This window comes from Bombina bombina, chromosome 6 (assembly GCF_027579735.1).
Source record: "Bombina bombina isolate aBomBom1 chromosome 6, aBomBom1.pri, whole genome shotgun sequence".
In the NCBI taxonomy this organism is placed as follows: Eukaryota; Metazoa; Chordata; class Amphibia; order Anura; family Bombinatoridae; genus Bombina; species Bombina bombina.
In genome coordinates, this window is record NC_069504.1 from 900594789 (window position 1) to 900608410 (window position 13622).

General features: G+C 38.2%; 1 protein-coding gene across 1 annotated transcript in view; it reads left to right on the forward strand.

The window, feature by feature from the left end:
* The window catches only part of AAGAB (alpha and gamma adaptin binding protein), a 149886-nt gene that overhangs the window by 97346 nt on the left and 38918 nt on the right, over positions 1 to 13622 (forward strand). Inside the window, exons 6-7 of the mRNA XM_053718519.1 lie at positions 4843 to 4919; positions 5591 to 5678. Coding sequence (XP_053574494.1) covers positions 4843 to 4919; positions 5591 to 5678 — 165 coding nt within the window. The remainder of the gene's footprint in view (positions 1 to 4842; positions 4920 to 5590; positions 5679 to 13622) is intronic.

The window sequence follows — 13622 nt, forward strand, 5'->3', positions numbered from 1 at the left end:
CAGGCTTACACATAGTGACAATACCTTAAGAACATTACAGGCAAAAAGAACCACATTAGCTAACTTACTGACTACAAATGCCACTAAAACACTACATAAACTGAAAGTACAATATTTCATATTTGCCAATAAACCAGACAGATATTTGGCACATAAACTACAGGAAAGAAATAGAGCCATGGCTATTCCCTTCCTACAGCTAGCCAATGGAGATACAACATCATCTCCTCAGGAGATAGTAGATGAATTCGCAAGGTACTATGGCCAACTCTATGATGGTCACAAAACTAAACACTCACCATCTATTACAAAAGACACACATAACTTTTTGACTGATGCACATCTTCCGGTTATCTCAGATGAGGACAAAATTATCTTAAATACCCCCGTATCTCCAATAGAGGTTATACAGGTTATAAAAGAATTGAAAGTGGGAAAGGCAGCGGGACCGGACGGCTTCCCGGGGGATTATTATAAGCTATTTCGTACAACATTATTAACTCATCTCACGAAATTCTGTAATCATTTCTTAGAGGGCCGGGAAATACCAAAGGAATTACTGGGGGCTAAAATTGTGGTCATTCCTAAAACAGGGAAAAATCCCAAACTCTGCGCCAGTTATCGCCCTATATCGCTCATAAATCAGGATCTGAAGATATTCACCAAGATATTGGCCAATCGCTTAAAAACTATATTGCCCTCACTTGTCCATCCGGACCAGGTGGGATTTATAGCAAATAGGGAGGCCCCGGATAACATAAGAAGAATGATAAATATTATAGAACACCTGGGAAAGAAGGAAACGCCTTCTCTGCTCCTATCTTTGGACGCGGAGAAGGCGTTTGATAGGATAGACTGGGGATACATGATGATGGTACTGCGGCACATGGGGTTTGATGGTCCCTTTATTAAAGCAATTCAGGCAATTTACTCTAGCCCCACTGCATAGGTTGTATCGGCAGGATATAGATCTAAACCTTTTCCCATAAGGAATGGGACAAGACAGGGATGCCCTCTGTCCCCCCTGATATTTGCTCTATGCATAGAGCCCCTAGCAGCTAGAATAAGACTATCCCCGGATATCGCCGGCGCCACTATAGCAAATCAAGAATACAAACTCACCCTCTTTGCAGATGACATTTTGGTCACCGTTACGAAACCCCTGTTGTCTCTCCCGAATTTATACAACCTCCTCGATAGATTCTCACAGATATCGGGATATAAAATCAATCTTGAGAAATGCGAGGCATTACCAATAGCTTTACCCCCCCATACAAAAAAACCCATAGAGCTTAACTTTGAGTTTAAATGAGTGAAACACTCTCTTAGGTACCTGGGGATCCAGCTAACATCTCAATACAACCAACTGTATAAGTACAATTATACTCCGTTATTTAAAACTATAAGAAAGGACCTCCAGAGTTGGAGAAGACATACTTTTTCTTGGTATGGCCGACTTGCCGCAGTCAAAATGAATGTTTTCCCACGGTTACTTTACCTATTCCGCACACTACCTTTACCTATCCCGGTTTTAGAATTATCCACACTACAAAAGGAACTAATAGCCTATGTTAGGGGTAGCAAAAAAGCAAGAATCCCTTCAGTGGTTCTGACACAACACAAAACTCTGGGAGGGGTAGGTGTCCCAAACCTAATTGACTATTACAAGGCAGCTAGAATATCGCAAACAATACTACTGGGGAGGAGACAAGGGGACATTATCTGGCCCAAGTTAGAGGCGGGGATGGAGGGACTACCAAATGCAGACGACATGTTATGGAAGGACCAAACAAGTAATACACTTATATATAGATCACCAATCCATGCATCCACCAAACAAGTTAAAAAATGGATAACAGATCACCACAACATACTACCTCCGAGATCAGTGATGATCCCACTTAGGAAAATTATGCCTCAAGAACTTTATACCACTATAGATAAATGGGCAAATAAAGGGCTGTATAGAGTTGCGGACGCCTTACTCAATAATACACTTATGACCTACACTCAGATTCAAGATAAACTGACTCCGATGAAGATAAGGTGGTTTCAATATTTACAGTTGTCCTCCTCCATCCGTAAATATATGGGCAATGAGAGAGCCTCTTCCCCCACAACACTGGAAAACATATACTCACTAACATCCAGGCCTAAACGTACAATCTCTATTATGTACATAGCGCTACAGAAAGACCCCAATGCCCCTAAAACAACTTTGATGCAGAGGTGGGAAGAAGACATTAATGTCAGATATGATAAACACACATGGGAGAATATATTTAGCTCCATGGGAAGAGGGTTGATCAGTGCAGATCTACGTGAAAATACTCTCAAAATAGCATTTCGCTGGTACCTCACACCAAATATTACCTCTCATATGTCACAGGCGGCATCCAACTTATGCTACAGGGGATGTGGGAACATAGGCACCTTTAAACACATGTGGTGGGACTGTGATGGGGTAAAACAGATATGGCATTCTCTCTCCACTTTACTTAGCTCTATCCTAGAGGAAGAGATAGAGCTTGATATTTCACAGGCCTTATTACACACAGGTTTCAAACAATATAATAAAGATATTAATGCCTTTATCAGAATCCTATGCACGACCACAAGAATAGCAATAGCATACCACTGGAAAACGGGGGCACCAACATGGATAGAGGTGAGGAATAAAATTAACAATATGTTTAGAATGTATGAGTCAGCTTCATGGATCATGAATACTAGAGAGTCATTTGAGAGGGTTTGGTTCTATTGGGCCCTGAATAACGCCACTACCGTTTAAACACTACATAGTGCAGACGTTTGATCTGGGGGTTGGATCAGAAGAAAATATATACACAATAGCAGAGGTGTGTTGGCTCGGGAAAGAATAAGTAGCCTCTATAAAGCAATTTTTAAATACCTCTTTCTTTCGTAACGTAAAATATTTGATATTGATATATGCAACTTTGATGTGAGTACAAAATTTGTTTTGTTTTTTTTCCCCTAGTTTTGAGATTTAGTTATTTCTTTCTCTTTTTTTTTTTTCTCTCTTTTTCTTTTCTCTCTTAATCTCTTTGATGTATGGATATATGGCTAGCCCTCCCCATATGTTACTCAGTTCTAATTTTTTTGAAAACTCAGGGCAATTTCCTTCCCTGTCCCATCCCTCCCCCTCCTGGTTTCCCCTTTCCCTCTTTTTCCTTTCCCCCCTCCTCCCTTTTTTCTTGTTTGTATGCCATAATGAAAGGTATTAATATGATGTTATGACAACTGCCCCCCACTCAAAGGGGCTCTGATGTATTTACCTCATGCAACAGTTTATAATTTGTTATATTTATGCTGTAAAAAACTCAATAAAAAACATTTAAACATAAAGTTTTAAATACAAGCAACTAAGGATTTTTTGCAATCTTCTGCCTTGTTTGTTGTTTTCTCTGGTAAGCGTAAAGGTCAGAAGGCCACTTCTACTCTTTCTCTCTGGTTGAGAAGTGTTATCAAGATAGCTTAGAGAATTACGGCTCATTCCACTAGAGCTGTTTCCTCTTCCTGGGCTTTAAAAAATGAAGCCTCTTGTGGAACAAATTTGCAAGGCGGCCACATGGTCCTCTTTGCATACCTTTTCCCAAACTTTACAAATTCGATACTTATGCCTCGGCTGAGGCTTCCTATGGGAGAAAAGTTCTTCAAGCGATGGTGCCTTCTGTTAAGGTCCGCCTTTCTTGTTCTCCCTCCCTTTCATTCTGTGCCCTCTAACTTGGGCATTGGTTCCCACTAGTAATTTGAATGAATTTGTGGACTCTCCATGCCATAAGAAAGAAAACAAAATTCATGCTTACCTGATAAATGTATTTTTTTTCCAGGCATGGAGAGTCCACGATCTGCCCTTGTATAAATTTGACGGCATTTTTTTTTTTTTGTACAAACCTCAGGCACCTCTATACCCTTGTGTTATCTTCTTTTTCCAATTTCCTTTGGCTGAATGACAGGGGGTTACGGGTAAGGGAAGCGACACTTAAAAGCTCTTATAGGGTGCTCTTTGCCTTCTCCTGCTGGCCAGGAGTTGAATATCCCACTAGTAATTGGAATGAATTTGTGGACTCTCCATACCTGAAAAGAAATGCATTTATCAGGTAAGCAAACATTTGTTTTTTTTTCTTCCATGATTCAGATAACTCATACAATTGTAAGCAACTTTCTAATTTATTATCCTATTATCAATTTTTCTTTGTTCTTTTGGTATCTTTATTTGAAAAAGCAGGAATGTAAGCTTAGGAGCCGTACCAGTTTTGGTTCACACCTAAGTAGTGCTTGCTGATTAGTGGCTAAATGTAGCCACCAATCAGCAAGCGCTACACAGGGTGCTGAACCAAAAATGGGCCTGCTCCTAATCTTTACATTTTGCATTTTGAAGAAAAATTGATAATACAAGTAAATTAGAATGTTGCCTAAAATTGCATGCTCTATTGAAATCGTGAAAGAAAAAATTGGGATTCATATTCCTTTAATATAACAGTGTTGGTTGTGCAAAACTGGGGAATGGGTAATAAAGGGATTATCTATCTTTTTAAACAGTAAAAAAAAATTAGTGTAGACTGTCCCTTTTAATATATGTAGAACAGGTGTATCATAGAAACTCAGGCATTCTGAAAATAATTGAAAAAGAAACACAATTTCTATAGAATGATTACTGATATTATTTTATTTGATTGCTTTTATGTATCTTTGTATTATCCTAATTTGGATGCAAAAATGTTTTTGTATAGGAGCGCAGTTACACATTGACAGGTTACACTACATTTTGCTGTCACATGCTGAAACACAATTTATTCATTTTATGTCTTCCATTTATAGAACAAGCATTCGGGATTTTCAGCTCACTAGGCGGAATGAACCATAGCACAGAGACCAGTGATGATCAGCAGGGTGAAGTGAGCGGGTATCCTGAGTCTGCATCTTCCATTAACATAAATAGGGAATAAGTGTATGGCCTAGCATTATGCTAATATCTGTGGGAAATACATTAAATAAGAAGCACAGGCTGCCCCCTAAAGGGCCTGATAGGTTGTGCAACTCCCTCTGCTGATTGGGTCACCTGCAGTTTCTGTTCGGTACCAGCGGTTCTCTGCATCAACAGTTATCAACTGCATATTAAAGTCCTTTTGGCATCTCCATCATTTAATTTTCCACATCCTTAAAATTCCTTATTTGATCATATGCTTTATTTATTTATTTAAAAGCATTATTTTAATATCTTTTTTTTTTTCCCCCCCTCTCTCAAGATCCTCGTGTACCAGTGAATTTTGAAACAGTTGCCAAATATTTTTTTATACAAAAGTACAGTAAATAAAAATATATTTAAAATAAATTATACCCCCCAATATTATTAATTTATTTAAATAGATGTTGGCCAATTGACCATTGCTTAAAAAGTTCAATCCTATTTAAATTAGTCTGTTATTTGTTGAGGAAAATAATGAATTAATTAAAACATACGTAAATCTGCCTGTACAAATAAACATTCTATTTCTGTGACTCCATTTCAGATGTGGGTAACTGCAGTAGTTTATATTAAGCCATCTCTTTCTGCCCTTGTACCTAGGTACTTGCGTCCTGCCAGTTAGCCGCAGAACAAAGTGAAAGGGGTACATCTCATAGCCCAAGTGAAACACAGGTTGATTCTATTGTAGGTAAGTCTGTTGCTTATTTGGATTAGGTTGCTGCTCAGTATCATTCCTTTCCTATTTGTTACCAGGGAAAATCAAGTACCGATTGTACAACTGTCATATACAGTTGTGCTCAAAAGTTTACATACCCTTTCAGAATTTGATTTCTTGGCCATTTTTCAGAGAATATGAATGATAACACAACTTTTTACTCATGGTTAGTGTTTGGCTGAAGCTATTTATTATCAATCAACTTTGTTTACTCTCTTTAAATCATGACAACAGAAACTACCCAAATGACCCTGATCAAAAGTTTACATACCCTGGTGATTTTGACCTGATAACATGCACACAAGTTGACACAAAGGGGTTTGAATGGCTATTAAAGGTAACCATCCTCACCTGTGATCTGTTTGCTTGTAATTAGTGTGTGTGTATAAAAGGTCAATGAGTTTCTGGACTGCTGACAGACCCTTGCATCTTTCATCCAGTGCTGCACTGACGTTTCTGGATTCTGAGTCATGGGGAAAGAATTGTCAAAGGATCTGCGGGAAAAGGTAGTTGAACTGTATAAAAAAGGAAAGGGATATAAAAAGATATCCAAGGAATTGAGAATACAAATCAGCAGTATTCAAACTCTAATCAAGAAGTGGAAAATTCTGCCAGGGTATGTAAACTTATGAGCACAACTGTACCTCCTACTTGTATAATTACGATAACATTAGGTCCGTTACCCTTTCGAATTTCCGATGTAAACACTTGTTGAAATGAAATTATGTGATGGTTGCTATGATCATCCCCAACGGTCAGATTCCTAATTGTGTCAAAAAGGTAGGACGTTCTAATCCGTCCTAACGGCGTTAAAGCTTAGCGCTGTTGGGACGGCATGGAACGTCCTAACAGCATAAAGGGGTTAAAGGAGAAAAAAAAATCTTGCATTATATTGAAGCTGGGTATAGTTTGAAACATGAATTCTTACTCTTTGTCAGTTAGGAAAACAGGTTTGTTCAGTTGTGCAGCGTTCCTCTGTTGCACTCAAGTAATTTCATGGGTCTTTAACCCCTTATGCCATATGGACACGGTACTTTGCTCAGTATACTGTGTTTACATAGTACCTATGTCCAACACAGAGGTGCATGTTGCGGTCCTTGCTGTCAGCTTAGACATCGGCAGCCACAACCAGGGGGCAGAAGGCACCTGCCTTCATATGGCAAGGGTGCTCTGATTGTTCTCCTTTACCATATGAAGCCAGATCACCGATCATTACAGAGAGTGACACTGTCTGTGCCATGCTCTGTAACTATTCTCTATTGGTGCTGAGTGGGAGGCGGGTGTTCGGCCCAGCGGAGGAGGTTGGAGAGATGGGCGGGATTCCCTATACTACAGAAAAAATAGAGAAAAAAAAAGATTATGATGGGAGAGAGAGGGATTATCCCCTACACTACACTACAGTAAAATATTGGCTGAATGAGGGGACCCTACACTACAGAAAAAAGGTGATCTTTGATGGGGGTCCCTACACTACAGTAAAAAATATAGCAGTGGGAGGGGGAGGGTTAGAGTGTTGTTTGGGGGGGGGTCAAGGAGGTGGGAGGGTGAGGAGGGATCTACACTACAGAAATATTGAATAAATATTTTAAAAAATGTATAAATAAAATTTATTTTAGTACCTAAGATGGTGGTGACCAGTGGGGCAGGGGGGAAGCTGTTGGGGATCCAGGTAAGAATCAGGGGGAGGTGTTAGTTAGGAGGGTAATCCCTACACTAGAGCAAATAATAACCTTACAAGCTACCTGATTAACCCCTTCACTGCTGGGAATTTCAGACGTGTGGTGCACAGCTGCAATTAGAGGCCTTCTAATTGCCAAAAACCAATGACAGAGCCATGCATGCCTGCTATTTATAAACAAAGGGAATCCCAGAGAAGCTTTTACAACCATTTGTCTTATGACTTCACAAGCGGTATGTAAATAATGTCAGTGAGAAACACAAAGTTTGCATAAAAAGTTAATTGTTTTTCTTTCGTTAAATAATGATGGTCCACAGTCCTCCATAACATATGGGATATTTTTCCCACCACTAGGAGGTGGTCAAGAACCCATACAAGAGCTTTAAAACACTCCTACCTCCCATCTCTCTCTTAGTTTTGTTCTTGGCCTTGTAGGAGATGGTTAAGAATATAAGTTGTTCCAGCTACTTGCTTATGGATTACAAATTGGGAGCTCAGACCTATGTGAGACCCATAATCCCTGAGGAATATAATTTACAAAGAAGAAAGAAAAGTCTAGGACCATTTTGGTATATTTGATGCCATGAAGACACAGCAGCTGAATGATACAGGGACACAGGAATACACGGTTATGTGCGCAGCATTTCCTTAATAAAACTTCAGCAATAACTATGCTCAGGCATTGCAGGACTCAACTAACAACCATATTGAGGTGCACAAGGAGACTCGGCTGCTTAAAGGAATTGCTTTATTGTAGAATTATAAAAACCAGCATGTGTATAAAAAGTCGCAATACACAATCTATAGGCCCAATGGGAGGAAGGTCCCCACTCCAGGGACTGTATGCGGACACGTTTCGGCTCAACCAGCCGTAATCGTAGCTACAGTCAGAAGTACCCATGAGCCTTATATACCCTATAAAGCAACGTGATTGTATAAAACACTTTACCTGGAGTGGAGCTCTGTACACACCCTCTTTTCCAATTGATTACAAAATGTGAAGTTGCAACTAAACATTGTCATCATATTACATTTGAAAAAGGAGTTGGATATTAAACACATACATAAATCAGCTCTTAAGCGAGTAAATTCATCTTATAGTTGGTATACCTTCAAACATAATGATTAAATTGATTTAAACACATCCTAAAAAAAGAAAAAAAAATCTATATATATATATACACACAATACTAGAAACATAGACTTAGTATTTATCATGTAAAACATATCAATATAGAAAAATAATAATAAAAGCTTCTGTAAATCAAAGAATTCATTCTCCAAAACCTTTTTTCTCCAAATGTGATTTACATGACTAATACAAACTGTCCATTCTGCATCTAGTGCTGGAATAGAGAAACAAACTAGAGTCAAGATACACTGTGTGTATGGATTCACAGTCTCCAGGCTATTCCCAGAAATTTATCAAGTCGTACTCAGAGTTAAGACCTTCCGGTATTCTAGTCCTGAGCCTGTGAATCCAATACACCTCCCTTTTAGCCAGCAACTTTTCTCTGTTACCCACTCTTTTGTTACAATTTACTACTTCTATAATAGTCCACCTCAGAGTATACACTTGTATTGTGAACCTGCCTAAAGTGTTGTACCAATGGGGTTGTCAGCGTACCAGCCTTGATATTTGTGATGTGTTCTCTAATTCTATCCCTTGTTTCCCTTGTTGTGTTTCCCTTGTTGTGAGTCCGGTATATTGAATGCCGCACATCGTACATGTGAGCAAATAAACATAGCTAGTCCTACAGTTTAAACATGAAAGATGTCTAAATTTTTCCCCAGTGGTTGCACTGGAGAAACCTTCTCCTGGTTGCTTGTATTCACACGCTATGCATTGGGAATAATTGCATTTGTAAAGGCCTTTGAATCTTAACCAAGATGATCCTGAGGACCCACATGATCTGAGTTGTGTAGGGGCAAGAATGTTGCCCAAACTCGCTCCTCTTTTGAAGGCATACCTACAACCCTTTCCTACCACTTCAACTAAGTCATCATCAGCTTTGAGCATTTGAAAATGTTTTCTAATAATATTACAGACCTGATGATATTGATTACTGTACTGGGTTATGAACGATACCCCCTCAAATGTATTAATATCTCTCTTTAGTCTTTAGAAAATTACTTCTATCCATAGCTGATACACTGAGTCTCGAGGCCCTTACTTTTGTTTGAAGGTATACCAACTATAAGATGAATTTACTCGCTTAAGAGCTGATTTATGTATGTGTTTAATATCTAACTCCTTTTTCAAATGTAATATGATGACAATGTTTAGTTGCAACTTCACATTTTGTAATGAATTGGAAAAGAGGGTGTGTACAGAGCTCCACTCCAGGTAAAGTGTTTTATCCAATCACGTTGCTTTATAGGGTATATAAGACTCATGGGTACTTCTGACTGTTGCTACGATTACGGCTGGTTGAGCAGAAACGCGTCTGCATACAGTCCCTGGAGTGGGGACCTTCCTCCCATTGGGCCTATAGATTGTGTATTGCGACTTTTTATACACATGCTGGTTTTTATAATTCTACAATAAAGCAATTCCTTTAAGCAGCCGAGTCTCCTTGTGCACCTCAATATGGTTGTTAGTGGATTTTTGAAACGGAGGATTGCACTGCAGCGCTCAGCGGACTCCTGCACCTAGTTGCACCACCCACCTCAATTATCATCCAATCAGACAGAGAAAATTGGAGAGAGCGGATGACGTCACACGCCAATCCGTGAGTGAGCCAAGAGGGGAGAAAACACGGCTACATATCAGGTAAAGCTGGTTTATTGTACCGGACTGATTGTGCGTTCTGGAGGGCGGAGAGTAGTCGGTGTTGTACCCTGTGGACAGGTCACTGCATGAAAGCTGTATCAGAGGCTTAATGTGTATTTATATCTCTTATTGAATGGAATATCGTGGATGAGGTGGGTGGGACTAGGAGACCCTTGTCATCACCGGATATCTCTACTTTTTTGACACTCAGAACTACATTTACTACCTTTTTTCTGAGGGGATCAAGGGTCTATATTTTGCTGAAGTTTTGCAAGTGCAGTCATTATCATTGACTGTTAATTGCAGGACTCAACCCTAGCCTCCCCCTGAGGGACTCCGGTATTTCCTACTGCAATCTTCTGTGGTACTCGATACCTGCACTAAATGGGCTCTCTACTGGATACTGCTGCAGCTATGTTGACATGCCTGGTAAGCCAGTGGAGGGTTGCTCTGTAAGGTAAATGCCTTTACACAGCACAGACACAGCCCAGAGGCTATTTTTAGGTACTCTGACACAGGAACAGCATAGCAAAGGGACTTAACCTGTTCCCCTCATTACACAATTTTTTTCTCCATATTATGTCCCTAACAGCTCTACTAGCATTAGGAACATTATTAGGGAAGCCTCTGACCTTTTTTAACACTCTGGCAGCTTTAGGGATTTTTATTTGCGTATGTTTAAAAAAAAAAAAAAGTGTATGGCCCTTTAAGAGAACCGGCAATAGCTTAGGCTGGGGAGCACATTTTTACAGGTATTATATAATTATAATGCTTGGTGCACTATATTTTATTCTCAAACAACCAAAAGTGTTTTTTTTCCCTAAGATATGGTGAGTCCACGGCTTCATCAATTACTGTTGGGAATATCACTCCTGGCCAGCAGGAGGATGCAAAGAGCACCAGAGCAAAGCTGTTAAAGGGACACTTAACCCCAATTTTTTCTTTCATGATTCAGATAGAGCATGCAATTTTAAGCAACTTTTCTAATTTTTTCTTCTTCTTCGTTCTCTTGCTATCTTTATTTAAAAAGCAGGAATGTGATGCATAGGAGCCGGTCCATTTTTGGTTGAGAACCTGGGTTATGCTTTCTTATTGGTGGGTAAATGTAATCCTCCAATAAGCAAGCGCTATCCATGGTGCTGAACCTAAAATGGGCTGGCTGCTAAGATTTACATCAAAAAATAGACTTAAGTGACCAGCGCCAAAAAATATAAATTACTACAAACTCCAACTAGAAAAAATAGGTTACCCTCAAAGACCTACAGGACTAATCAATACAAAATAAAAAGCACAAGGGAGCGCTGAAACCAGCTTAAGAGTAAGGATATATAGAGTATATATAATAATAAAACACCTAACCTGATACTAATATAATACTACTATAATAGGCAATATGTATAATACATGTGAATTATGTGTGAAAAAAATCTTTTCAAAATTGGAAAAAATTATATATGAAAAAATTCAATTCTATAGAAGATGCCAGCAACAAATACTAGAATTGCATATCTATATATAAAAAACTTTATTACAATATAGGTCGACCTATTCAAGACATACAATAATAAATCACAAAATTAAGAAAAAAATATAGAAAAAAATAAAATTAGTATAAAAAACTCCTTAAACCAAAAACCAGAAGTTCATGCATAAGAAACAGTTCCCAGGAGTGGACGATTTTTCCGCTTGTTACTATGTGGACCCACGCTCATACAAGGATGCTGTTCTGTGTATAGTTGTAAGAGGAGCGTTCCCAGGACAAAAGAGGCAGTCGCAGCCAATGATGGTATTTCCCCTACGGACAAGGAATCCTCTTAGTAAATGTCACACAGCAAATAGCAGGGGAAGTTACATCCGTACTTACATAATAATAAGCAGCAACTGGCCTCCAAACTTGAACCAACGATCTGTGGACACACCTTCCAATAGTAACCAATGGCCACTGGAAACAGAAAAGCTTTAACAGGGAAAAGCAATTAGATATACTAGGCTAGAAACCCAGTGAATTTTTTGCAGCTTTCTTTTACAGGATATGCATTCTAGCTCCCAAGGCCTGTTTGTAATGGCCAATGCTGCACAAAAAACACCTAGCAGAGGGTTATTCAGCCACAAGATATCTGCACAAATAAAATACTCCAAAGGTGTAGGAGTTAGTTTAAAATAGAGCAAATAGAGCAACTAGTTTCAAAATGTAATCTCTTTTTCAAGCTCTAAAAACCAAATGAACAATGCTCTCTTTTAAACCCACTTCCAGCCAGCTGATTTGATTAATCAATTAGTCTGCCACCTGTTTTGTAAAAGGCGAGGCTGTTAACATTAGTAGATTTATAAGCATTGTTTTCAGTGAAAATGTTTGCAGAATATACATTCATATTTAAAAATTCATATTTAAAAATTCATGTTTAGAACTAATTTTATATTTAAAAATCATTCATGTTAAAAATATTGCATAGTATTCTGGAAACAATATTAACATATTAACATACAATTTGTTGCCGGCATCTTTCTACAAAATTTTTTTACGAATATTATTACCCTAATAAACAAATAAAAAATAAAAATAAGGCTGCTGAGAAATATATATACTAAAAAACAATTTGTTATCCTTAGGAAAAAAAAATAATATATATATATATATTCACCAAACAGGGAATTGAACCCCTAACCTCGAATCTCAAAAGACATCAAATGCTTACACTTTAACCACTAAGCCATAGCTCATCTAAACATGGTAACTGCGAATGTATTCTATAAATGATAGTAAAGATTCGAACCCAAAGACTCATACTAGCTAAACCTGCAGGCTATACCATTCGGCCATCCTTCCCAATTCATAATTAGGTTCCGAATTTTTTATAAATAACTTCCATATTCCTATTAATTCATAAATATATGTATATGATGGGATTCAAACCAGTAACCTTCTGGTCCTGAAACAAGCAACTTAACCACTGGCCCACAATAGGCTCATGATAAAGACATAAGTCTATTGATATATATATATAAAGACATAATGGTCCAGACAAATCTAACAATAATATCATTTAACCCCTTAGTGACCGGAGCACTTTTCCATTTGTTGACCGTTTGGGACCAAGGCTATTTTTACATAATGCTGTAATTTTCCTCTTACTCATTTACTGTACCCACACATATTATATACCGTTTTTCTCGCCATTAAATGGACTTTCTAAAGATACCATTATTTTCATCATATCTTATAATTTACTATTAAAAAAATTATAAAATGAGGAAAAATGGAGAAAAAAAACAATTTTTTCAAACTTTGACCCTCAAAACCTGTTGCACATCTACAACCACCCAAAAACACCCATGCTAAATAGTTTCGAAATTTTGTCCTGAGTTTAGAAATACCTAATTTTTACATGTTCTTTGCTTTTTTTGCAAGTTATAGGGCACTAAATAAAAGTAGCACTTTGCTATTTCCAAACCACTTTTTTTTCAA